We start from the raw sequence: 27,636 nt of genomic DNA on the forward strand, positions 1-27,636 counted from the left end.
CAGGTTTGCAGTGGTGTGATTCTGGGAAAGTAGTTTCTCACTCTAGGTCTGTTCATCAGTTCCCTCCACTGAAACACAGGGGGTCTAGTTATTTTATGCCTGACACTGATACTGTGCCAGCTGTATATGGGATTATGTTCTGAGGTGACTTCCACTCAGTGTTTCTCTCTCTCTCTCTTCCTTGCCTTTTCCCCCTTGCTATATATATAGTAAGTCAATAAATTGTGAAAGGGCATGTTGGTAATGGAACTGCTGATGGGCCAGGCTTATGCAGAATGCTTCTGCAAAGCAATAGCATTTGGACCTTGAACCAAGCAGCTGTGACTGCAAGTTGGAGAATCAAGTCTCTGTCTTCAGCTAAGTGTCTGTAATTACCTAATTTGCTCCTTGTGCATGCCTAGGAAGGGGAATGGTGGGCATAGCGAGCTTGCTGTTTAGGAATTTTTTTAGGTGGGTGAAATCCCTGGAAAGTAGGATTTCGTAAGCTTATTATCTCTTGGAGACAGATATTTCCAGCTTTGCTAATGCCCAGTAAACATTATCTCAGGGTCTTATTGAGTATCCTAGCACAGAAGGATTTTAAAATTCGATATACCTTGGACTTGGGCTGGCACTTATGGCTGACTTAGCTGCATCTGTTCCCGGTTCTGCCTCATACTATCTGTGGAACAATGGGCACATTGTGTAACCTCTCGGAGCCTCAGTGTTTGCCCCTGATCTTCTTGTTTAATGGAGTGTCTGCACTGCCTACTCCACAGGGGTGTGAGTCAAAGTGATGATACAGGTAGAAGTTCAGTGAAACTGGTGTCTATACGAATGTGTCATTACCATCTTTAGTTTTTAGAGCTGTACGATGGGGTCTGATTTATGGTGGGGGAAGAAAGTGGAGAGGAATTTGGGGATTTGTGTCTGCTTAGTTCCTCCAGTAATGGCATCGACTCCCCCTGACTCTCAATAAGACAGGTTTGAGGGAGGTACTGATTCTCTGTTAGAAAGACACCCATGCGTACCCTCCTCCCTGACAAATTTCTGACTGTTTGGGAAAGCTTGTCCTTTGCTATAAATTGCACCCCTGCTCTCATTTCCAAATTTTGAGGACAATGGCACAAGAACTCTACTTGAGGTGCTCAGCTAAGGCCAGCCAGATACCCTTTCCTACAGGTGCTTTCTTGTGACTGTCTCCCTTCCGGGCTTCAGGCCTGTGAAGGGTTAAGCGAGCCGCACCCTCAACAGGAACAGCCCCGGACTTTGTGCTGAGCTGCCTGTCTCTGGCTTCTCCTGGCTGGACTGATACAGGGAACCCTGGCTGGAGGAGGCAGCACAGAGGAAGGTCAGAAGAGTAGACACTGGCAAGAGGAGGGCGGCCTCTTCCCTAACCTCCCTGACACCATGGACAGCTCCCGTTAACAGAGGCCCCTCTCCTCCACCTTTGGGGCTCGGCATCTTAAGCCTCCTTCTTGTCCAGTCGGGATTTTATCCACCATTCTGCAAAGGACAGTGACCTTACACCTTAGTTCCAGTGTTGGGTGAGTCTAGCCTTGACCTGTCAGTGCTCTTTTTACATCTTGGGATATTCATTTGGGGGCTGCTTCCTTTTCCCCTTCCCTGCCTTCAACCAGTCATATTTCTACTTCCCTCCAATCCAGATTCAGAGAAGATGCCCTCTCCCAGCCCCCTGCTTCTGCTTCTCACCCTTCTCTGCCAAGTTACTTAACAATTTCACATTTTTTGTTTGTTTCACATTTTTTGTTTGTTGGAAAATAGGGATAGAAATTAGTACCTACTTCATGGGGAAATTGTAAGCATCAAATGAATGGATATATGTAAAGTATTTAGAGCCCTGCCTGGCCCATGGTAATAGCACATGCTTGCTAGAGGCTGCAATTTTCAGTATTGTTGCTGCTCCCTTCGTGTGTCCTTCCAGGAAGTGGCAAGTATTTCTTTTCCTGGAGCTTGGGGAAAGCAGGGGGAAGGGAGAAGGCAACCTGGGTCCGTTCTCACTCCACCTTCCATTCCTGCCTCCTTCCCCTCCCCCATGCAGGTTCAGCCATGCAGGAGAGGAGGAGGATATGGCTCTTTCATTCCTTTAGGGAGTGACATTCTGTCCTATTCCGGCTCACCCTGCCGGCTCAGTCCCACAGGAACAGCAGGAGAGCTGGGCTTCCTCTTTAGGAACACCTGCTGTGTCTCACTGAGAGAAATGAGTCTCACTGTCACAATGAGCGGGGAGGAGAGACCTTTGGAAGAAAATGGGCATGGATGAGTTGGGTGACTGAAATAGGGGCTGTGGGAGGTAGGAAGTTGAGAAGGAAAACTATGGACAATGGTCAGGGAGTCTAGAGGCTAGCCAAGGCCTTGGCGCAGGAGGGAGAGAGCTTTCGATGCCTGGCTGTGCCACAAAGCTTGACTTCTCCTGTCTTCCCAACCCTCCCTCTTATAAGCACAATTATGCATCCCCAGTTGCTGCCTTGGTGCCTTTTTACCCTTATGGTCAGAGGTAGGTGGTCCTGTCCCACACCTGTCCTGTCCTCACCAGCCCTGACTAGGGCGCAAAGGCTCCTCCCCTCCTGCCAAGCTGTCTGCAGCTTCCCTCCCACAGTTCTTGTGGGCCCGTCCAGAGGACTCTTTCAGGTTGGGGACTCGCTAAGGCCAGAACTGCGGGGGGGGGGGTGTCTCCCTTAGGCCCTTCTGCCTTCCTCCTCTCTGTTACTGGTTTCTAATGCTGAGCAGACATCAGCAAACTGTCCCCTTTATTCCCAGTAGCCCCCTGGACATGACTCTTCTGGAAGGTTCCATAGGAGTAGAGGACCTTGTGCTCCTGGAACCCCTGGAGCAAGAGTCTCTGCTTAAGAACCTCCAGCTGCGCTTTGAAAACAAAGAGATTTATGTGAGTGCATATGGGTGCCCCTGACTGTGGGTGTGTGGCTGGAGAATTTACATGCTCCTTCTCCCCCACCCTGCCCCCTCACTTTCTTCACCTTCTTCCCTGGCTCTAGACCTACATTGGGAATGTGTTGGTTTCAGTGAATCTCTACCAACAGCTGCCTATCTATGGCTCAGAGTTCATTGCCAAATACCAGAGCTATACCTTCTATGAGCTGAAGCCACACATGTGAGTAGAGGAACCGAGGGAATGTGACATGTTCCTGATGAGGAGACATCCTAATTTCCTTTCTCTGTCCTCCTGAAGGAGGTTCTCCAGCTGCCCCTTCCTCCCCTGGCCCTCTGGAGGCCCCTTCCTAGGACTGTCACTTGCCTCAGAATTGGAGGGTGGGTGACTGTGGAGGCTAGGGATCAAGAGAAAGATGGTGTCTTGAACTTGCCCCTCATTAGTCATTACCGACTTCCTCCCCCACCCCCAAGCTATGCACTGGCGAATGCGGCGTACCAGTCACTGAGGGTCCGGGACCAAGACCAGTGTATCCTCATTACAGGCGAGAGCGGAGCCGGGAAGACTGGTGAGGCACCTGGCTGGGGAGGCTGTGGGCTTACTGCTGGATCGGCCCCTTGTCTCTCTGCAAGCCAGGCCTAGTCCTGCCCCTCCCCTGCCCCCAAAATTCCCTCTTGGTTTTTCTGACTCTGAGGGGTCTGAGGTCTGGAAAGGGAAGTCGAGGAGGGTGGTAGGGGGATCCTCATGAGGGTTTCTCTCGCACAGAGGCTAGTAAGCTGGTGATGTCTTATGTGGCGGCCGTCTGTGGGAAAGGGGAGCAGGTGAACTCCGTGAAGGAACAACTGCTTCAATCAAACCCTGTGCTGGAGGGTGAGGACTCCAGGCTCTTCCCTCTGTACCTCCCACCTTGTCACCACCGGGGCCACTCAGCCCTAGACCCTCCACCCCATTGTTCCACAGCCACTGTTCTCATTCAGCCTGAAAATCCTGTGGTTGGCCCAACGGCCGGATTTCTTCCTCCGTTTCCTTCTGTAGAGTCCCTCTTCTCCCCTCAGCCACCTCACTGTCCCTTTCCTCATCTCTGCAGCTTTTGGCAATGCCAAGACCATCCGCAACAACAACTCCTCTCGATTTGTAAGTGAACAGCTCCCAGGTCTGGGAGGAGAGGGTGTGGGGGCTTCAGAGGGCGACATGTGCCACGGACCCTTCCTGGGTAAGGTGGTGACAAGAGAAGGAAGCAGTCTCTCTCTCTCTCTCTGGTCTCTGAAGGGAAAATACATGGATATCGAATTCGACTTCAAGGGATCCCCCCTCGGTGGCGTCATCACTAACTGTACGTGTCTTGCCGTTCTGCTTACCCCTCCCCTTCCACCTGCCCCCACAGTGTCCCTTCTGCTAATCTTCTACTGTAGGTGGGAGGGACACTACAGTAGACTTCCCAACCATGACGAATATCAGGGGTGAGGGCAGAATCAGAGGGAAACTGAGATAGCTCCCAGACCCTCAGAACACTATTTTATTTTATTTTATTTCGATTTTATTTATTCATTTCGGGGGGGGGGGGCAGGAAGCATCAACTCCCATGTGCCTTGACCAGGCAAACCCAGGGTTTTGAACCGGCGACCTCAGTGTTCCAGGTCGACGCTGTATCCACTGTGCTGCCACAGGTCAGGCAGGACATTACTTCCTGATTCTCTGCCAGATCTGCTTGAGAAATCCAGAGTGGTGAAACAGCTCAAAGGAGAAAGGAACTTCCACATCTTCTATCAGCTGCTGGCTGGAGCGGGTGCACAGCTGCTGAGTACGTGCTTGCCTGGAACATCCCCAGCTGCCATTCAATCCCTGCTGCCCCCCACCCCCAGATCCCCTCAGATTTCTCCTTGTATTCCTCACCCAAATTTCCTACACCATTGCTGGGAACAAATCCTGTGACCTCTGTGTTCTCTTTCGTTTCTGCGGTTTTACCGCTAGGAATAAGCTTTCTTGCCTCTTCACTGCTTGTACTTCTCTGTCCTATCCGGTTCCCCTTTCCCCCAGCTGGCTTCAAAAATGGAACACTCATTTTCACCTACCATCCTTTCCTATCTTCAACTAAAGGGATTTTATTAATAATTCAACAGAGACTTAAGCAGGCTGTTGCAAGTGTTCAAGAATTTTCAATGAGCTTGTAACTGAAGGTGTCCTCGGTCTGTATCTCCTTCACCCAGGACCCTATTCTTAGATAGTTCTATGTAGGCTTCATTCATTCATTCATTCATCAAACATCTCTAGAACACTTACTAGGATCAAACACTGTGCTAACCTCTGGGGGTATAGAATAAGACATGGATTCTGTCCCTGAAGAACTTATAGTCTCCTAGGGATGGCAGATGTGTGAACAGATACATTGCAATAGTGTGACCAATGGGGCATGCTCGCTTGTCCTGGGGAAGAGCCCACTCTAGCTTGAATGCTGTACTGGCCTGAGGCTGAAGGCCCTGCCCAAGTTTGCTCCTCCTTCCCCTCTAGCTGTGAGCACTGTGGATCTGGCCCCCTGAGAACCTGTTCCTTTGGTTTCTGGTTACCCTGTGCTGGACTTGTGCCTATTTGCTTTTTCCCTCTGGCAGACCACCATGGTGCAGGAGCCCCCACAGGTCTCATCCCCACTCCTGGCTTCGTAGTCTTGGTTGTGTTCAACTTGTCTGAATCTGTGCACTATGGTCATGTTCTGGCTGAGCATCTCACTCACTCGTTTAAGCTGAGTCCAGGCGGGGCCTCGCTAGTGTCATCATCCCAGGGCCTTTCTGACTCACTCTCTGTTCACACGGCCCTCGTCAGTAAGCCTCGGTTTTAAAATTGTGTCTTGGGAGAAGCTGCCATTAAATTCTAGTTTGAGAGATACTCACTGAGTCTTAGATCATTTGAATAACAGAGAATTGATCTCCCTAAAGTTCCATGATTAACCTACTCCTTCCCATCTCAGGTAAACAACTTTGACCATTCCCTTGATCCATTTCTTAAAAAGAAAAAAGTTCCTGCATGACAGCCAGGTATACAGACTATGAAGATGAAAAACAGTCTTGACACACAAATTGTTCATTTGTGGGAGGGAGAGGAAACTACAAAGTCTAGTCCCTGTAAAAGGGGCTGGGACAGACATTCACAACAGGGGACACAAGGAGCCATTTGGCTTAGCCCCACAACACCAGAGACAGCGTTCCAGAGGAGTGATGAGGGCTGGGGAACACAGCACCTGCCACTCTGTCAGCGCTTGGTGAACAAATAATGAGTGCACCAAGGGTGAGAGGGTGAGGCTGGGGGAGGGGAGATGCGTGCTCACCCTTTATTTCTTTTTTTTTTTTTTTTTTTCATTTTTCTGAAGCTGGAAACGGAGAGACAGTCAGACAGACTCCCGCATGCGCCCGACCGGGATCCACCCGGCACGCCCACCAGGGGGCGACGCTCTGCCCACCAGGGGGCGACGCTCTGCCCACCAGGGGGCGATGCTCTGCCCCTCCGGGGCGTCGCCATGTTGCGACCAGAGCCACTCTAGCGCCTGAGGCAGAGGCCACAGAGCCATCCCCAGCGCCCGGGCCATCTTTGCTCCAATGGAGCCTTAGCTGCGGGAGGGGAAGAGAGAGACAGAGAGGAAAGCGCGGCGGAGGGGTGGAGAAGCAAATGGGCGCTTCTCCTGTGTGCCCTGGCCGGGAATCGAACCCGGGTCCTCCGCACGCTAGGCCGACGCTCTACCGCTGAGCCAACCGGCCAGGGCCTCACCCTTTATTTCTTACCTTCCTCCTTCCAGGACCACTGGGCCCAGAGCAGTATGGAGGGCTTGCTTGTTTTTTGTTTTTTTTTGTTTTTTTTTTGTATTTTTCTGAAGCTGGAAACGGGGAGAGACAGTCAGACAGACTCCCGCATGCGCCCGACCGGGATCCACCCGGCACGCCCACCAGGGGCGATGCTCTGCCCACCAGGGGCGATGCTCTGCCCACCAGGGGGCGATGCTCTGCCCTTCCGGGGCATCGCTATGCCGCGACCAAAGCCACTCCAGCGCCTGGGGCAGAGGCCAAGGAGCCATCCCCAGCGCCCGGGCCATCCTTGCTCCAATGGAGCCCTGGCTGCGAGAAGGGAAGAGAGAGACAGAGAGGAAGGAGGGGGTGGGGGTAGAGAAGCAAATGGGCGCTTCTCCCATGTGCCCTGGCCGGGAATCAAACCCGGGTCCCCCGCACACCAGGCGGACGCTCTACCGCTGAGCCAACCGGCCAGGGCCGGCTTGCTTGTTTTTATTGTTTAGAAACTGTGGATGGGGAGAAGATAAAATGAAGCGTTTGTTTCATAAAAATTGGGAGAAAACCCAATGATGATGAACACCTAAACTCTAAATACTACTTAACATTATAGTCTATTATAGGAATTAATCACCCCCAAACAAAAGAGGCAAGGGGAAGAAACTAAAACAAAACATGCTATTTTGAATAAATGAATGAACCAACCCAGGGCTAGGGCTGTGAGGGTCAAGGCTGGAAGGCTCGCGGAGCTGGTGTGCTCACTCTTTCCCCAACCCTGGTCCCCTAGAGGCCCTGAAGCTCGAACGGGAGACGAGTGGCTATGCCTATCTGAACCAGGACGTGTCCAGAGTGGATGGCATGGATGATGCCTCCAACTTCAAGGCTATGCAGGTGGGTGCACAGGGTAGGTAGGCTTGGGCCCTTAGGCCATCCCCTGAGCCCAGGCTCTGGTTTTGAGAAGGGAGACATTGGACTGGTACCACAATTCAGCTTCTGATTTCTGCTTTCTCCTGAAGAATGCAATGACTGTGATTGGGTTCTCTGAAGAGGAGATTCAACAGGTGCTAGAGGTGACAGCTCTGGTGCTGAAGCTGGGGAACGTGGAGCTGTCAGACGAGTTCCAGGCCAATGGGACACCAGCAAGCGGCATCTGTGATGGGAGAGGTCTGCACCCCCTGCTGACGTCCCCATCCAGCCCCCTGAATCTCCTGCTGTCCTTTCACCGTCTCTAGCATAATTCACTCAGATTTAGTCCCACTCAACCCGCTCCTGAGTTTCTCCCCAAACATAACCATTGAGAACTCCCAGTGAGGCATATTGGAATTAGGTTTTAAAGTTTGATAGACATAGGTTCTGAGATCTTTCCGAGTCTCAGTTGATTTTTGAAAAATAGAGACAATTATACCTATTTCGGGAGATTCTCATATTAAAGTAGATAATGCATGCGAAGTTCCCAGACCTCCCCTTTCTCTCCCTCCTCCCAGACCTTCTTTAGGGCCATGTCCTGGATTGGCTGTAGGGGTTTCTTCAGCAAGATGCAGGAGCTCCCAGCAATCCCATGCATCAAGCTTTCCTCCCTCCCCTGGGATAAAGCCCTCTCTCAAGCCATGTTGTATTTCCTCATCACCTCAGGTGTTCGGGAGATTTCGGAAATGGTGGGTTTGAATTCAGAGGAACTAGAGAGAGCTTTGTGCTCAAGGACCATGGAAACTGCCAAAGAAAAGGTGGTTACTGCACTCAATGTCATTCAGGTAAGGCGCCTGATGGAAGGGGCTGATTCTGCGTCTGTTCAGTGGCTGCCACACTAACCAGCTTGGCCCTGCCCTGCAGGCTCAGTATGCTCGGGATGCTTTGGCTAAGAACATCTATAGCCGCCTCTTCAACTGGATAGTGAAGCGAATCAATGAGAGTATCAAGGTGAGAGATTGCCCTCCTCCTTCAGCATGCTCATGCCTGCCTCACTTCTCTTGTCCTGGTCACCAGCCCCACACCTTGGGTTCTGAGAGGAACAGAGTGAGGACAATGAGGAGTAGTGTATGGTTTTTTCCGATAGTGTTGTGGAAACATCATTAGTTGTTTTGTTTGTTTGTTTTTGCTTTTTTAGAGAAAGAGGGACAAACAGGCAGAAAGGGAGAGTTGATGAGAAGCATCAATTCTTCCTTGCAGCACCTTAGTTGTTCATTGATTGCTTTCTCATATGTGCCTTGACCGGGGGGCTACAGCAGAGCGAGTGACCCCTTGCTCAATCCAGCGAGTTTAGTCTTCAAGCCAGCAACCTTGGGCTCAAATCAGCAACCAGTGGGTCATGTCTATGATCCCATGCTCAAGCCTGAGACCCCACGCTCAAGCTGGCGAGCCCATGCTCAAAGTGGTGACCTTGGGGTTTTGAACTTGGGTCCTCAGCATCCCAGACTAATGCTCTATCCACTGTGCCACTGCATGGTCAGGCAACATCACTGATTTTTTTAATTCAACTCTCTGGATGGACTAATTACGAGCTGTGTGGCCTTTCAGTTTCACAAAGGTTCTGAGTATCAGTTTCCTGATTTGGAAAATGGAACATTAATGCCTACCTGCTTCACAGGTTTAGTGAGGATCAGATAAAATGATGTACATGGTTACCATACAACCAACAATTTCACTCCTAGGTATAGAGCCAAGCAAATTGAAAACAGATATACATGAATGTTCATAGAAGCATTATTCTTAACAGCAAATAATTGGAAGCAACCCAAATGTCCATCAACTGATGAATGGATAAATAAAATGCAGTATATTCATAGAATGGGATACTATTTGGCCATAAAAAGGAATAAAATACTGATACATACTCAATATAGATGAACCTTGGAAACATGTTGAGTGGAAGCCTCCAGACACAAAAGGCCACATTTTTTTTTTTTTTCATTTTTTCTGAAGCTGGAAACAGGGAGAGACAGTCAGACAGACTCCCGCATGCGCCCGACCGGGATCCACCCAGCACGCCCACCATGGGGCGACGCTCTGCCCACCAGGGGGCGATGCTCTGCCCATCCTGGGCGTCGCCATGTTGCGACCAGAGCCACTCTAGCGCCTGAGGCAGAGGCCACAGAGCCATCCCCAGCGCCCGGGCCATCTTTGCTCCAATGGAGCCTTGGCTGCGGGAGGGGAAGAGAGAGACAGAGAGGAAAGCGCGGCGGAGGGGTGGAGAAGCAAATGGGCGCTTCTCCTGTGTGCCCTGGCCGGGAATCGAACCCGGGTCCTCGGCACACTAGGCCGACGCTCTACCTCTGAGCCAACCGGCCAGGGCAAAGGCCACATTTTGTATGACCGATATTTATACCAAATGTCCAGAATAGGCAAATCCATAGACGTGGGAAGTAGATAAGCGATTACCAGTGGCACGGGGTGGGGTGGGCGCGGGAAATGAGGAGTGACTGCTAATGGGTGTGGGGACCAGATTTCTTTGCAGGGGGGTGGGGGATGACCAAGTGCTCTGGAATTAGGTCGTGGTGATCATTGTACACCTTCTGAATATACTTGAAAAACCCACTGAATTGTATACCTTTAAAGGGTAAATTTTGTGGTATGTAAAGTAGATCAAAATAGAGCTATTATTTAAAAATTATGTACAAGAAAATGCCATCAATTTAGATGCTATTACTGGAAGGCAGTGGGGTAAAATGGGATTTGAATCTAGGTTTGGCCAATTAGCCCTTTTGAAATTTGATTTTTTCATCTGTAAAATGGAAATTATCATACCTTATAGGCTTATGAAAGGATTAATGAAATAAGAACATAGTTGTTGTTTTTTTATAAAATACTCAAAAAAATATAAGAGATAGTTACTTTCCTGAGAGGATTTTAGTGTCTCTCCACCTCGTATCATGGGGCATCATCCTGGAATCTGCATCTTCCTTTTCCTCCCTCTTTGCTTGTACTTCAGTGTAGAGAAGAGGAAGGCCAATCAAATCCAAACAGTTTCTTTCCAGCCTGGTCCTGCTCACCGAACCTCTGTTTGTCCCTTGCTCCAATCACTCCTACGGCAGAAGGGCCTGGCCCGGTGCACAGAGGGGGCCTGGCCTAGATTTACCGTTTCCTCCTCTTCAGGTGGGCACCGGGGAGAAGAAGAAGGTCATGGGTGTCCTGGATATCTATGGCTTTGAAATACTAGAGGTAAGAGAACTTTGCCCAACCTCAGTGCCCTGCTTCCCTAGGGTTAGGGGTGATGGGCTCGAAGGGGGGTGTGGCAGAGGGGCAGTAGGGCTGAGAGAAAGCTAGAGTCTTGGGCTGAGCTGGTCTCTCTCTTTAAACTGTGTGCCTTACCTTAGGACAATAGCTTTAAGCAGTTCGTGATCAACTACTGCAATGAGAAGCTGCAGCAGGTGTTCATAGAGATCACACTGAAAGAGGAGCAGGAAGAGTACGAGAGAGAGGTAAACTAGGCCTTCTCCCTATATCCCCTCTCTTAAAAGACTTCTAGGGACATACCAGGTCGCTTTTTTCTCCTCGATCACAATTTCCTCTCAATTGTTCCCAGATGGGAACACAAAGGACAAAATGTTTCCCCTGCACAGCTGAACACTCCAGCGTTACCAGGAAGCCCTCATTTTCTGCTCTCCATTCCCCGAGATCCCCATCCTCCCACTCCAGCCAGGCTAGGAAAAGGGGTGGCAGGTTGATAGCAGGCTGTGTTGGGGGCAGGGTCATGCCGAGTGAAGTGACAGCTGTGCATAGCCTATGGCATGCTAGGAGCCAGATTTAGAAGGAACATTTCTCCTGTCTTTGGCACCCTACCACATCCCTTTCTGCGCTCTTCTCTAACACCTCGGACTCCTCTGTCTCCTCCAGGCCCTGGCTGCTGTTGCATTCCCCCCCGATCCTAGACTTCCTTACCATAAGTGCCCCGTGGCTCAGAATCTCCACACTCCTTCCCCAGCTCAGTGAAAACCCCCGTTTTCTATGGCTGGGTGTTAGCACAGCTCTCTGATTGAGCTAACTCACTCCAAAGTGTGAACGGCTGAGTCACTCTCATCAAACCCCTCCCAGGGATGCACCCTGTGAGCTCTCAGGACTCTGTTGTGGCAGAATTTCAGGCACTGTGGCAACAATGTATGGAGAAGCTTTAAGAAGTATTTTGTATGTTTTCCTTTAAATTTGTATATGGTCAAATACATAAATCATTTCCATGCTTCAAAATTCACAAAGCTCAAAAAGATGTCTACAGAGAGGCCTCTCTCCCGCCCTGGCCCAGCCACCCGATCTCCTCCCTTTACTAGCAGGGGTCATCAAACTTTTTATAAAAACTGCCCACTTTTGCAGTGCTGGTCAACCTGGTCCCTACCATGCAACCAAACAGCCTAGCGATTGGCCCACCATGAAAGCTGGACCACCCACTAGTGGGCGGTAGGGACCAGGTTGACCAGCACTGCAAAAGTGGGTGGTTTTTATAAAAAGTTTGACGACCCCTGCTAGAGGCACCTGAAGCAGGTTTCCTTCCAGAGGTCTCTGCTGTGTAGGCAAACAAGCCTGCAAATATATTTCCCCACAAAATTTATTCAAGTAGCAGTGCATACACTCTCTTCTACACCTTGCTGTCATAAGTTAACAAGAGATCTTTCTATATCAGTATATAAAGATGCTTTTTGTATCTACATAGGATTATAAGAACATCGTAATTCATTTAATCCATCAGGGAGGACATTTTTGGAATAAATTGGGAAGACAACTTAATCATACTCTGCATTCCCTAAAGACCTGTGAAGGAGGAGGGAGAGAAAGGCTTGTGTTCCCAGTCACACCGGGAATGGCCTGAACCCCTCCATCTGGCCCTTGGGTGCAATCAGGAGCTATTCTGCCTGTAGGCCTGATGCCCAGCAAATCCCTAAATCACAGGAAGACTGTCTTTGTGTTTTCTGCTTCTGTACCATTTTTGCTTAAAAAAAAAACCCCACAACAAAACAGTCCCAAAGTATCCTGTAGCTCAGTGGTTCACCTGTGGTCCTGCAGCATCAGCATCCATCCCCTGTGACCATGTTAGAATGAATCTCCCAGGCCCTGTCCCAGACCTGTTGAGTTAGGAACCCGTGGGGCAGGGGAAGCAATCTGTGCTTTAACAAGCCCCTAGGTAGTTGCAATGCATACTGAACATTGAGAATCACTGTTGCAGGTCTTTGCAGATGTATGAAATTAGCTTTGTTGTTTGATGATAAACTCACTTAAGTGCCTTGAATCTACATTTGTTGCCAGAGCAGTGTGGCCATTTGCTTTTCCACAAGCATGCTTACTATGAGAGCAAAGTCACCCAGAACGCCCAATGCCAGTATGACCACACCATGGGCCTCAGCTGCTTCCGCATCTGCCACTACGCGGGCAAGGTGATGTGGCAGGATGCAGGGTCAGGACTAGGGCCTGAGCACAGGCTGAAGGCAATGGGGGACGGATTGGGGGGAGGGATGAGAACTGGGACTACTTCACAATGAGACTGGGAGGGCCAAGTGCTGGGACAAGGTCATGGGCTCTCCAGACCAATAGCTATTCCTCTGCAGGTGACTTATAATGTGAACAGCTTCAGTGACAAGAATAACGACCTCCTCTTCCGGGACTTGTCCCGGGCCATGTGGAAGGCCCAGAATCCCCTCCTCCGGTCCTTGTTCCCTGAGGGGACCCTAAGCAGACATCTCTCAAACGCCCCCCGACTGCTGGGGCCCAGTTTAAGAGTTCTGTGGCCATACTTATGAAGAACCTATATTCCAAGAACCCCAACTACATCAGGTGACATACTGGGCACACAGGGGAACATGCTACATATGTATAACATGTCTGTGGGGGGGGTGGTCTCTGGAATAAAGGTATCAGAGGCCCTTTCCTCATGGAAAATAGCCCAATGAGCTGCTGAGAGTGCTGCAACAGGGAGAGCATCAGATTTGGGTAGGGACCATACCATAGCGAGTGAAACTGAAAAAGCCAGTGTGTCCACTTCCTCTGAAAATTTTCACTTAAGAGGAGTGTATGCAGAGTTGGAATGTAGAGACCGGGACGGTTACCCTGGCAAAGATGGAGCTCTGAAGCCTGCACCTTGCCCTGCCTCCCACCAGGTGTATAAAGCCCAACGAGCACCAGCAGCCAGGTCGGTTCTCCCGGGAGCTGGTGGCAACCCAGGCTCAGTACCTGGGATTGCTGGAGAACGTGCGGGTGCGACGGGCAGGCTATGCCTTCCGCCAAGGCTATGGGTCCTTCCTGGAAAGGTACCGATTGCTGAGCCGGACCACCTGGCCTCACTGGAATGGGGAAGACCGGTAAGATGCCCTGGGGAGCAGAGAAGGGCAGTGCAGGGAACATCTGTGGGGGAAGACTTCTTGTTCAAACCCTGAACTCATCTCCCAGGATGAAAGGGATCAGGGGAGAGGTGGAGAGGACCCACCCCTGGGCTGGCCCGCGGCAGCTCTCCCCACTTGCTCTTGTAGGGAGGGGGTGGAGAAGATTCTGCGGGAGCTGAGCAGGTCCTCAGAGGAGGTAACCTTTGGGAAGACAAAGATCTTCATTAAAAGCCCCAAGACTGTGAGTTGGAGAGTGCACTTATATTTGGTGGGGGTAGAAGGTGGGAGAGTTGGAGAGCTCATCTGAGTAAGAAGCTGGATGGGGAAGGGAGTATCTGTAACCTTGAATGGATGGACAGTGGATGAGGAGGTCTCCTCTCCGCGGGCACTGAGTCCTTGGGCTCGCACCCTGTCCTGAGAGCCCCGAGAGTCAGGTGTGCTGGCATGGCCTGCTCTGAGGGCCTCCACTTGAAGCAGGACTCCTTAAAGTCTGGTTGATGTGCCACTCGTGTGTGAGTTTCCAAATTCTAGCAGATTGCCTGCTACAGATCAGAGTTCAGTAGATGCTTGTTAAATGAATTAATAAATAAAGGAATTAACTAAGCAGACAAAGGAATGATCAAATAAAACACTGGCTGGGAGGCTTCTGGTGCTGAGGAGTAAAGGAAATAGAGCACTGTTCCCCTAGGCCAGCTTCTCTGTGCCACCCTTACAACTCTCCGCAGCTTTTCTATCTGGAAGAGCAGAGGCGTCTTCGAATCCAGCAGCTGGCCACCCTCATACAGAAGATATACCGAGGCTGGCGCTGCCGCACCCACTACCAGCAGATGCGCAAGAGCCAGATCCTCATTTCCTCTTGGTTTCGGGGCAACAGGGTACCAGTTACCCCCAAAGACCTATCTTCTTACTCTAATAGGACAGTGGGAAGTGGGAGAGGTGATTCAGGAGGTGGAGTTTTTCTAACAGGCCCATTGTTTCCTACAGCAAAAGAAACGCCATGGAAAGATAAAGGCGTCAGTATTGTTGATCCAGGCTTTTGTGAGAGGGTGGAAGGTAATGAATGGGAAAGGGGAAAGAGGTTCCCTCCCCACGCACCGTTCCCTCCCCACATGGTTCTTTCTGGATTGTCCCAGCTAGCTGATAAGGGGAGACAGTGGCAGAAAGCAAGTCCTGCCTGAACCTAGGACATGCCTCTGTGCAATGGCATGTCCGTGTCTGGCTGTGCTTCGCGTGTGTCTGGGAGGGTGAATGCATGCTGGGAAGATTTGTATATATGTGTGGCTCTGCCCTTTGCTGTGAGTGTCCTCCTCATTGTCAACTTGTCTGACTTGATTCTCTGCAGCTACAGTCTCAGCTCTAATCTTTCTCTGTTCTTTGTGTGGTTAATAAAGAGTAGAACCTCTTCCAGGTCTATCTTCTGTTTTACAGGTCTAACTATCTTTACTTTGGCTCCTTTCTTGTCTGTCCCTGGCAGGCCCGCAAGGATTATCGAAAATACTTCCGGTCAGGGGCTGCTCTCACCTTGGCAGATTTCATCTACAAGAGCATGGTAAGTGCTGGGCGCTGAGGGTGGAAGAGAGGGGTTGAAAATGGAGGGACAGGTTTGAAAGAGAAAGATCAGTTTTGAGAAGAGATGACTCAAACTTTGCCCTGCATGCCTCAGGGACCAGGAGCAGATTCAGAACACATTTGAGCCTGACCAGGTGGTGGCACAGTGCATAGAGCATCGGACTGGGACGCGGAGGACCCAGGTTTGAAACCCTGAGATCGCTGGCTTAAGCATGGGCTCATCCTGTTTGAGCAAGGCTCACCAGCTTAAGCCCATGGTCTCTGGCTCGAGTAAGGAGACACTTGGTCTGCTGTAGCTCCCCGGTCAAGGCACATATGAGAAAGCAATCAATGAATAACTAAGGTGCCCAGCGAGAAATTGATGCTTCTCATCTCTCTCCCTTCCTGTCTGTCCGTCTGTCCCTATCTGTCCCTCTCTCTGTCAAAAAACAACAACACAAAAACTTTTGGGATTGAGTGGACACTGCAGGCAAACTTGTGGTAGGAAAGGGTCCCAGCACACCCAAGAAGGGACTGGGCTGGATGGTTAACAACAGTTGAAGAGCTTAGCCTTTTTTGGAGACCAGAATGAGGACATACAGGGTTAGCTAATCCAACCTTCTGAGGTCTATTTTAGAGTTGGGGTGAAAGTGGAGGAATTGTATTTTCCTTCTATCTCTTCTGAAAGTATAGCAGGCAAGTCTAAAATTAAGCCTCAGGAAGGATCTTAATTCTGTAGGACCCAAGTCAGAGTGGGCAGGAAGAAGCCAGCACCAGGCCTGGACATTCAAACTATGGTCAGTTTCCAGTGAGAAGAACACAGGGACAGAGAAGGGTGATAGATAGCAATGTGGCTTCTGAGAAGTGTCCGAGGGAAACCAGACAGGGGGGAGCAGTACTTCCAATGAAACCTTGGGAAAGGCCAGAGAGCAGGAGGAAGAACAGGCAGTCTAGACAGAAGATGGGGGTGAATTGGAACTGCCCTCCACTGATTTGATTTTTGACAGTTGTTAGGACTCTTTCTAACCGTGCTCATGGAGACACACGAAACACTCCACTGGAGCTCTTTGTTGTCAGAGAGGCTGGATCCCTTGGCTGAGTGGAGGATTGGGGCTCTGGGGCTCTCTCCATTGCCTCCCTGAGCAATCACTGTGCCCTCCTCTCCTCTCTGCAGAGAAGCTCCCTTTTCCTGGGCCTGCCTCTCCTGAGCTGGCTCCAGGGTGTCTGCCGTCTCAGAGTTCCTGCTGCATAACTGCATTCCTGAGACCTGTAGTCTGGTTTTGCTCTTATACCATGACTTGCTCCTCTTCCACCTTTTCTTTTCTTTTTTTTTTCTTTCTAGTCTTTTATGTTTTTTATTACTATTTTTAAATTTTTTTCTTCTTCCACCTATATATTATCAGGTATCTGCTGAACATCACCTCAGGAACTGTTGGGTTTAGATCAGTATTTCACTAAATCACAATGCCTACAGAAGAGTGCATGCAGGGAGCCACTAGGCATGAATTCCTCCAGTGTTTCTGACTAGTCTATATTTTGCAATTGCCTTGTCTGTACCTACTATTTCTTGAACATTTACTATGCACTACACCCTTTACGTGCATTAGCTCTAATGTTACCAACAATCCTGAGAGGTATGCCATTTTATAGGTAAAATCTAAGGCCAAAGAGGTTGAATAACTTTCTAGGAGTCCAACAGTTGGTAAATGGTAGAGCTGGGATACAAACTCTTTGACTCCAAAGTTTTAACCACTGTCTAGAACTGCATACCCTCCATCCCCCAATAGAGGCCTGGGCCCCCTGGGCCCCCTGGCTGGGCCTGAGGGGCAGGAGGGCTGCATAGGAAAAGGCAAAACTATCTAGATCTAGAAAACAAAACAAAACAAATAAAACTTTTATAGGCTCCACATCAATTAGAACATCAGAGATTATGGAAGATATTTAGGAATGTTGAGTTAAATTCAAACCAGACCAAGGACTAGAGACTTCAGGGTGATGAGACCAAGTTTGCTAGGTATTTGTGTAGAAGATACAAAAAGCGTGGCTAGTTCCTAGAGCAATATACTGTGTGCTGTGCTTTCTTCTGTTTTAATTTTTTAAACCTAATAAAAGATTTTCATAGAAATTTCAAAAATTTGGCAGTGCTCAAGATCAAGTCATTTTTTATACCTTTAGTAATTTTATTCCATAAATAAAAAGGGTTCTGGGTACTCCCTAAAATATAAAGACTTATGAATCCTGAGATCAGGGGAGAGTAAACAGATGCCACCAGTGAAACTTGATTGTATCCTGAAACAGAAACAAGAAAAACAAAGCTAAAAAGGATATTTTTAGAAATTTATAAAGGACATTAGGAGAAATTTGAATATGCATTGCTGTTGGATAAATAAATCTAATTAATGTTAATTTTCTTAGTCGAAATGATGGAATTGTGATTGTATATGTGAATATCCCAGTTCTTGGAAGATGCATAATTTTTAGTGGGAACTGTTATGATATCTGTAACCTACTTTAGGATGATGTGGTAGTGAAGATTTATATATATTTGTGTATTTTTTTCATTTACAGTTGACTTACATTCTTATATTAGTTTCAGATGTATACCGCAGTAATTAAATATCATGTAACTTACTAAGTAAATATCCCAATAAATCTTGTACCCATCTGACACCACACATAGTTATTAGAATATTATTGTTGCCTGACTGGTGGTGGTGCAGTGGATAGAGTGTTGACATAGGATGCTGAGGTCCCAGGTTCAAAACCCCAAGGTCACCAGCTTGAGCATGGGCTCATCAGGCTTGAGTGCAGGCTTGCCAGCTTGAGCACGGGGTCGCCTGCTTGAGTGTGGGATCATCAACATGATCCCAAGGTCGCTGGCTTGAGCAAAGGGTCACTGGCTCAGATGGAGCCCCCAGTCAAGACACATATGAGAAGCAATCTATGAACAACTAAAGTGACACAACTACGAGTTGATGCTTCTCATCTCTCTCCCTTCTAGTCTGTGTGTCTATCTCTCTCTCTCACTAAAAAAAAATAAAAGTAAATAAAAAAACCCCAAAATAAATGAACAAGCAGAACAGAAACAGACTCATAGATACAGGGAACATTTTGATGGTTGCCAAAGGGGAGGGGGGCTGGAGGGCTGGGTGAAAAGTTTTAAGTTCATTGAGCATCCTTATAACCAATGTTTCGAACTCTGCTTCTAGTAGATCACTTGTCTCCATTTAGTTTAGTTCTTTTTCTGGAGTTTTGTTCTGCTCTTTCATTTGGGACATGTTTCTTTGTCTCCTCATTTTGGCTGCCTCCTTGTGTTTGTTTCTATGTATAAAGTAGAGCTGCTACATCTCCGAGGCTTGGTAGAGTGGCCTAATGTAGTAGGTGTTCTGTAAGTACCATGTCACAGCCTCTCTGTTCACTCAAACCGGTGCTCCAGGTGCACCCCTGTGTGGGTTGTGTATACCCTTCTCTTATAGTTGAGCCTTGATTGCTCTTGGTACATCAATGGGAGGGGTTTACCTCCAGGTAGGTCAGCTGCAAGGACTAGTTATGACCACCAACCACTGAACTCTGACCAACGTAGTGGATCAACTGTTCAGTGTTCCCACCCCATGGAGCAGAACTTACTTCAGCAGGGCTCTGGTACTCCCTTGAGTATGTTGCTTATGGAGGTGGTTGGGTGGTGATGCTTTTGACATGGTCTGAAGCTGTCCACTGAGTGAGCTGGCTCTGTGGCCTCCCAGGAGGTGCAGGCCAAGGTCAGCTGCCACCTGTAGTCTACTTGGGGACACCAGCGTAAGCTACAAAGTGATCTGCAGGTGGCTGCTACTTGTACTGGGCTTGGAGGTACCAAGACAAGGCTAAGCTGCAGACCAAGGCTGATCGCTGCTAGCACTGGGCCTGGGGCCACTTAGTGAGAAGTATGGGGCATGTTGAGGCCAGAATATGTTTGCTTGAGAGATTTTAGGAAAATATGAAGCATGAGCTAAGATAGGCTATTAGTGTGGAAAAGCCACTGGAAACAGCTTGGGTGGGCCTGAAAGTTGGGTGGGACAGAGCCTCAGGGAATCACCAGGGCAGGGCAAACAGTGTGAACCAGGTTGAAGGAGTCTCAGATATGGTACCAGCCTGCCAGCTCTGTGGGGGAAGGGCTCATCAAAGGAACAGTGGCCTCTGCCAGCACTTCTGTCTGGAGAAAGCTGCCCCCTACCACTTTCATCTTGATGCTGGACAATTCAGTTCCTCCCGGTAGGTCCTGGTGCCTTTTAAGCTTCTGCCCCAGTGCTGGAGCTCAGAGGAAGTGAGTCTGAGTGAGTTGGGCACAAGCCCTTTAAGAGTAACTGCCTGGGACTCCAGCAGCCCTCCCTCTCCCTCAACCTTAATCCCCACTGGTTTTTACAGCCAAAGTCATGGGAACTTCTCTTCCTGGAACTCTTGCTGGGGGCCTGGTGTGGGGCTGGGACCCCTCGCTTCTTAGGGGAAACTTCTGCAGCAGAGACATCCATCCTGATTTTTACCCACCACATGTGGGTGTGGGATCAGCCCATTCTGCCTATCCACTCCTCCTACCAGCCTCAATGTGGCTGCTTTAATTCCCTAGTTGTAGGACTTCCATTCAGCCAGATTTCAGGAAGTTCGAATGATGATTTTTCCGTAGTTGTAATTTTGATGTGATTGTGGAAGGAGGTGAGTACCTATGCTGCCATCTTGCTGGGAAGTCCTATATGTGTGTATTCATATGCATTTGTATATATGTGTGCATATGTTAGAGAATGTGCGGATAGAGCAAGACGTTAACATTATCAATTGGTGAATTTAGGTTACGGTTATATGGTATACAGATCTTCATTGTAATATTTTCTTCAACTATTATGCAAGTTTAAAAACTTTCAAAATACAAAAACAAATTGCATTAAATTTTTTAAAATTTAAATCAGCCTAACCTGTGGTGGCACAGTGGATAAAGCTTCAACCTGGAACGCTGAGGTTGCCGGTTCAAAACCCTGGGCTTGCCTGGTCAAGGCACATATGGGAGTTGATGCTTCCTGTTCTCCTCCCCCCTTCTATCTCTCTATAAAATAAATAAATAATTTAAAATTTTTAATCTTTGAAAAAAAAAGTTAAGTCAGATTATGTTACTCTTCCCCTTAAAACCCTTTAGTGGTCATCTGTTTCACTCCGAATAAAAGCTTATGTCCTGCCTGACCAGGCAGTGGCTCAATGGATAAAACATCAGCCTGGGGTGTGGAGGAACCACGTTCAAAACCCTGAAGCCACTGGCTTGAGCAAGGTGTCACCAGCTTGAGCATGGGATCATAGATGTGACCCTATGCTCGCTGGCTTGAAGCCCAAGGTCACTGGCTTGAGCAAGGGGGTCAACTCACTTTGTTGTAGCCCCCTGGTTAAAGCACGTATGAGAAAGCAATCAATGAACAACTAAGGCAGTGGTGGGATTCAGCCAGTTTGCACTGGTCCAGCAGAACCAATACCTGATTTTCTGTTGAATTCCTCCAACCAGTTGTTAAAATGGTACTTGTAATCAGGGTTCTCTATAAGGTGGGCACCTGGGAAGCCACCCAATGTGGAAATCACAAAATTCCATTTCTTACTATTTTTTTTACTTTTATTAATTTTTAGAGAGAGAGAGAAGGGGGAGGTAGGAGCAGGAAGCATCAACTCCCATATGTGCCTTGACCAGGCAAGCCCAGGGTTTTGAACTGGCAACCTCAGCATTCCAGGTCGATGCTTTATCCACTGCACCACCACAGATCAGGCCTCTTACTCTTTTTTAACATTCATTTACGTGACAGAGTATTCTAAAGATTTTTTATTTATTCATTATAGAGAGGGGAGAGAGAGAGAGAGAAGGGGGGAGGAGCAGGAAGCATCAACTCCCATATGTGCCTTGATCAGGCAAGCCCAGGGTTTTGAACCAGCAACCTCAGCGTTTCCAGGTTGTCGCTTTATCCACTGCGCCACCACAGGTCAGGCTTTTTTTTTTTTTTTTTTTTTTTTTTAAATATTTTCTTTATTGATTTTTAGAGAGAGAGTAGAGAGAGAGGGGGGGGGAGAGAGAAGGGGGAGGAGCAGGAAGCATCAACTCCCACATGTGCCTTGACCAGGCAAGCCCAAGGTTTCGAACCGGCGACCTCAGTGTTCCAGGTCAACGCTTTATCCCACTGCGCCACCACAGGTCAGGCCGTGACAGAGTATTCTAAGCGCCAATAGTAATGTTCATTGTGTCCATAGCTGAAAAAAATTGCAAGTGAGGACACTAATCAAGAGGAAATATGGAAATATCTTAAATAACAATTTTATTGTTTTTTTGTCAGGTATTATTTAATATCTTTTTATTAATATTTTAAGTCTTAATAACAATCTAGTTTTGTGTACTTCTTTTTATTGTTCTTTAAGTATTAAGTGCATGAAATAATAAACCACCTTTCGGTATATCATACTTTTATACTTAAAGTGGTCATTAGGGCAGAGAACTGGTTGTTAAATTATTTAAATCCCACCACTGAACTAAGGTACTGAAACTATGAGTTTATGCTTCCATCTTTCTTCCTGTCTGTCTATCCCTGTCTGTCTTTATCTCACTCAAAAAAAAAAAAAGAAAGAAAGAAAGAAAGAAAGAAAAGCTTATGTTCTTCCGCAGCCTACAGGGCCCTTCGTGTTCTTTGACCAACCATCTCTAGTCTTCTCTCCTCTTACTCAATTTAGTTCAGTCACAGTGGCTTTCTTTCTGGTTTTGGAATATATTGCCACTCATTCCAGTCTCAGAGCCTGCTTTTTTGAATCATAGCATTTGTAATTAACTGTCATTATATAATATGTGGTGTGTGTGTGTGTATGTGTGTATGTGTGTGTGTGTGTGTGTGTGTGAGTGACAGAGAGAGGAACAGACAGACAGGAGGGGAGAGAGATGAGAAGCATCAATTCCTCATTGCGGCACCTTAGTAGTTCATCGATTGCTTTCTCATATGTGCCTTGACGGGGGGCTACAGCAGAGTGAGTGACCCCTTGCTCAAGCCAGCGACCTTGTGCTCAAGCTGGTGAACCTTGCTCAAACCAGATGAGCCTGTGCTCAAGCCGGCAACTCTGGGGTTTCGAACCTGGATCCTCAGCATCCCAGTCCGACACTCTATCAACTGTGCCACCGCCTGGTCAGGCTATATAATATGTGTTCATTTGCTTGTGGGCAGTATCCTCCCCTACCCCCAGTAGAATGTAACTAACCCCAGTAAGAGGAACGACTTTGCTTGCTCTGTTCACTGCTTTGTCTCCATACCTAGAACAGTGCCAGGCACAGAGCAGACACTCAATAAATGTTGAATGGTGAAAAAACTCAAGTCCTGGGAGACTCACTAAGAGGGAGATTTCCACGCAAATAACAGTAGTAGAAAAACAGAAGTACAGGCCAAGTGCTAGGGGGCTCCAAAGAAAGGAGAGCCCCCCCACCTGGACCAGGAAACCAGGAGGCTTTGTCCTGCAACTGAAAGGATGGGCAGACTGTGGACTGGCAGTGTGGAGCTGGGAGCAGCACGAGCTAAGGCACACAGCGGTTAGTGCATGGGCTGAGCAAAGGGCATGGCGAGGAGTCCCGTCTGGCTGGTGTGCCAAAGTGAAGCAAGGGATCCTGTGATGAGTTGACGCTCTAAGTAAAAGACTTTGAATGCCAGGTTGAGGTGCTGGGCTTGACTGATCAGAGAGGAGGGGAGAGTTAGTACCTGTCCACTAGCTAGCGCAGACAGTGGCAGCCAGCTGTACGTAACTGAGAGAGTACAAAGCCACAGGAGCAAAATATCAAGGCCAGTTTTCATATTGGTTCCTCTCACCTCACTTCCCTAGGCTGCAAGTCTCTGCTTGGAGCTAATCCTTTCCCTTCAATCTCCCATTCATGCTCTTACTGGCCCGCCTCAAGCCTCCACTTCCTGCTGAAAGAGATCCAGGAGAGGGCCCCTTTCTCTCTCCTCAGCTCCAGTCTCCTCCACTCCACCTGTTGCTTCTCTGGGTGGCCTTCCTCCACTTAAGTGGCAGCATCTGGTTATGAGTTTGCCTGTCTGGGGCGGGGTGGGGGGATGTCTGTCTTTTCATCATTGTGTTCTCAATTCCCCTGCTTCCAACCCAGGCACAGAAATTCCTACTGGGGCTGAAGAACAATTTGCCGTCTACCAATATCTTGGACAAAAGGTGGCCAGCTGCCCCTTACAAGTGCTTCAACACAGCTAATCAGGAGCTGCAGCGGCTCTTCCACCAATGGAAGGTGAGTGGGGTCCAGGGAAGCCTGTCCTGGGGCCCAGGCACCTCTCCTCTCATTTTTCCTTTTTTCCTTCTTCTGATTTTTCTTTTCTTCCTACCTCTTCCACTCTTTATTTTTAAAAAAATTGTGGTAAGCCCGACTAGGCAGTGGCGCAGTGGATAGAGTGTTGGACTGGGATGCAGAGGGCCCAGGTTCAACACTGGGCCCAAAGTCACCAGCTTGAGCGAGGGCTCATTTGGTTTGAGCAAAGCTTACCAGCTTGGACCCAAGGTCGTTGGCTTGAGCAAGGGGTTACTCGGTCTGTGAAGGCCCGTGGTCAAGGGCACATATGAGAAAGCAATCAATGAACAATTAATGTGTTGCAATGCGCAACGAAAAACTAATGATTGATGCTTCTCATCTCTCTCCTTTCCTGTCTGTCTGTCCCTGTCTATCCCTCTCTCTGATTCTCTCTGTCTCTGTAAAAAAAATTGTAGTAAAACATATAGAACAAAATATACCATTTTAACCATTTTGAAATATATGGCAGCATGTGAATGTCCCGGCTTTGATTCTGGTCAGGGCACATAGGAGAAGTGACCATCTGCTTTTCCACCCACCCCCTTCCCCCTTCTCTGTATCTCTCTTCCCCTCCCGCAGCCATGGCTTGATTGGTTCAAGCGCATCAGCCCAAGCCCTAAGAATGGCCCCGTGGAGCCTCTGCCCCAGGTGCTAAAAATAGCACTGTTGCGAGCATGGCCCCAGATGGCAGAGCAATCAGCCCCAGATGGGGTTGCTGGGTGGATCCCTGGTTGGGGCACATGCAGGAGTCTGTCTCTCTATTTCCTCTCCTTTCCCCACCCCCCAGCCTACTTTCTGTGTCTAGGAGTTTGACTAGAGCCATATGCTGCTTAATGACTGGGATACATTCTGAGAAATGCACTGTTAGGTGACTTTGTTGAGTGAACATCATAGAGTGCACTCACACAAACCTAGGTGGTTTAGCCTAATACACACCTAGACTGTATGGTATAGTCTGGTGCGCCTAGGCCACAAACCCATACAGCATATTACTATACAGAGCAACAAGAGATTAAAGCAAGCACAAGAGAATACAATGCCATCAAGAGACACGGTAAATACAAGATCTATGAGGCTGCTGCTGGCATAACATAGCATACTGTTTATAGCAAACATTTATTTTAATGTAAGTAGAGCGCATTCTAAAATGGTGATAAAAGTATAGTATAGCCCTGACCAGATAGCTCGGTTGGCTAGAGCATCATGCTGAAGCACAGAGGTTGCCAGTTCGATCCCCGGCCAGGGCACATAGAGGAACAAATAAATGTTTCTGTCATCTCTGTCTGTCTCTCTCCTTTTCTCTCTCTCTAAAATCAATAAAATAAACATTTTTTTAAAAAAGTATAGTATAGTAAATACATAAACCAGTAACATGGTTGTTTATTACCATTATCAAGTATTATGTACATAATTGCATGTGCTGTACTTTTATATGACTGTCAGTGCAGTGGGTTTGTTCACAGCAGCGTCACCACAAACCTGTGAGTAATGTGTGTGCTATGACATTACCATGGCTACGACGTCACCGGGTGAAAGGAAGTTTTCAGCTCCATTATAATTTTATGGGACTACCACAGTACATGCAGTTTGTTGCTGACTGAAATGTTATGTGGCACATGACTATATTTTAGGTACCGCATATAAATGGAATAGTACAATATTTGTCCTTTGGTGTCTGGCTTATTTCACTTAGCACAGTGTTCCTCTACTCAGGAAATACTTACTGAGCACCTGTTTGGGACTGGGCTGTGCTGTGTGCTGGGTGTACGGCCTCATGGGGGCTGTATCTGATTGTTTCCATGCCGCTGCCCAGCATCCCTTAGTCCCCAAGCTGCTCCCCAATGCTCCTCCGGCCTCTGCGCGCTCTGAAGTGTCTAGTGCCTGTTCTCTTCCCTCTAGCTCTCTTCTCTAGTCCCTGTCCTTCCGCGTCTCATTGTCTCCCCACCCGCCTTCCAGCCCTGCCCTCTCCCTCCATGATCATAGCTTCTGCCCCCACCCACTCACAGTGCAAGAAATTCTGGGATCAGCTGTCCCCAAAGCAGGTGGAGACCCTGCAGGAGAAGCTCTGTGCCAGTGAACTGTTCAAGGGCAAGAAAGCCGCGTACCCCCAGAGGTGAGAGCATCTCAGACACGCACAGTCAGTGTTATCAAGGTCAAAGACAGTAGTCCCCAGGGGCGATACAGGGGTGGGGCTCACACTTTAGCGTGCATCAGAATCACTTAGCAAGCTCGTGGGCACCCAGATTGCTGCACCCCACCTGCTCAGAGCTTCTGATTCAGCAGGTCTGGGGGGGGGGGGCCCAGCAATTCTAACAGGTTCCCAGGGGATATGGGTGTTGGGCCTGGAACCATGGAGCTACAGGACATGGTGGAGAATGGGGAAGGGGCACTGGAGGACTAAGATGGGAACTCAGTGGGGGGAGGTACAGGGCCTTGGGAGTCAGTGGTAAGGACCTTGTCTCCACTGCGTATTTCTCTGTGTCCTCAGTGTCCCCATTCCATTCCGTGGTGACTACATTGGGCTGCAAGGGAACCCCAAGCTGCAGAAGCTGAAGAGCACAGAGCATGGGACTGTTCTGGTGGCAGAGACAGTGAAGAAGGTCAATCGTGGCGATGGCAAGGTGAACTCTCCCCACAGCCTGATTCAAAGCCTAGGATGGTAGCTGGAAGGCTGGAGGTCGATCCCACCTTGCCATACCCTTTTCTGTTCTGTCTCTAGACCTCCTCCCGAATTCTACTCCTGACCAAGGGGCATGTGATTCTCACAGACGCCAAGAAGTACCAGGCCAAAACTGTCATTGGTCTGGAAAGTGTGGCTGGAGTGTCAGTCACCAACTTCAAGGATGGGCTGTTTTGCTTGCATCTGAGTGAGGTATCAGAGCTGGTTGCGGCAGGGCCTCAGACTGGAGAAGGTGGTGGGCATCACCGGCCTGAGGTGGGCTCGAGGCAGTGGGGACCAAATCTCTTACTCTGGGCCTTTGATGTCTCTCAGGCTGTACCTGAGGAGAAAAATGAATCCCTTCCCCGCTATTTTTTTCTTTCCTAAGATATCATCAGTGGGCTCCAAGGGGGACTTCCTGTTGGTCAGTGAGCATGTGATTGAACTGCTGAGTAAAATGTACCGATCTGTGCTGGATACCACACAGAGGCAGCTTCCAGTCACCGTGACTGAGCAGTAAGGCGATGAGCTGGGCCAAGGGACGGGTTTGGGCCAGATGACAAAGCTGTTGGTCATGGTGACCAGAAAAATTCATGTAGTCAGAAAGTGAAGCATACTGCGTCATCAGGGTCAGGCCTGCAGGGGCTTCTCAGTCTCCCCACCCAAGTTCTCTGGTTCTTGAGTCTTCTGACCCAGGCGGGGGGTAGAGGGAGATGCATTTGCCTCAAGAAGGGGAGGGGAAACCATCATGAAAATACGGGCATAGGGGATGAGGGCACTAGCTTTGCCTTTTTGTCTATCCCCCTCCAGGTTCTCAGTGAGGTTCAAGGAGAGCAATGTGGTTGTCAAGGTCATCCAGGGGCCTACGGGTAATGGGAATGGCAAGCTAAGCTTCAAGAAGAAGGGGAGTCATAGCCTGGAAGTGACTCTATAGGGAGGAGGTGGGGGCCTCCTGCAGAGAGCAGTTTCTTCCTGGATCAGCCCAGCCCCTCCCATCTTTGGGGGAGGATCTCCTATCTAACCCCCTGGCGCTCCGAGACTGAAGAACCCTTGAAGAGGACCTTTCTTCTAAACCATCCCAGTCCTTTCTCCAAACATAGCTTCCTCACACCCTCAGCCTCTTTGCCCACTAATAAAACGAGTGATTT

General features: G+C 48.8%; 1 protein-coding gene and 1 non-coding gene across 2 annotated transcripts; one reads left to right on the top strand and one right to left on the bottom strand.

Moving 5' to 3' along the window:
* The first annotated feature begins 287 nt into the window (after positions 1-287).
* LOC136395193 (unconventional myosin-Ia-like) lies at positions 288-27,636 on the top strand. Its single transcript, XM_066369545.1, is given in 31 exon segments — positions 288-363; positions 1,162-1,526; positions 2,761-2,887; positions 2,997-3,112; positions 3,364-3,458; positions 3,656-3,760; positions 3,978-4,024; positions 4,160-4,223; positions 4,593-4,691; positions 7,448-7,551; positions 7,677-7,824; positions 8,293-8,411; positions 8,491-8,577; positions 10,750-10,815; positions 10,971-11,075; positions 12,517-12,541; positions 12,819-12,892; positions 12,894-13,016; positions 13,188-13,302; positions 13,305-13,413; positions 13,737-13,937; positions 14,106-14,199; positions 14,684-14,833; positions 14,943-15,011; positions 15,433-15,507; positions 23,638-23,772; positions 25,836-25,942; positions 26,318-26,450; positions 26,549-26,701; positions 26,877-27,004; positions 27,299-27,636. Coding segments are annotated over 29 exon segments (3,084 nt in total). The 5' UTR covers positions 288-363; positions 1,162-1,526; positions 2,761-2,773; the 3' UTR covers positions 27,423-27,636.
* On the bottom strand, positions 9,874-9,949 carry TRNAT-AGU (transfer RNA threonine (anticodon AGU)). Its single transcript has one exon. It is a non-coding gene; the product is annotated as a tRNA-Thr (tRNA).

Source organism: Saccopteryx leptura, chromosome 2, assembly GCF_036850995.1.
Source record: "Saccopteryx leptura isolate mSacLep1 chromosome 2, mSacLep1_pri_phased_curated, whole genome shotgun sequence".
Taxonomy (NCBI): domain Eukaryota; kingdom Metazoa; phylum Chordata; class Mammalia; order Chiroptera; family Emballonuridae; genus Saccopteryx; species Saccopteryx leptura.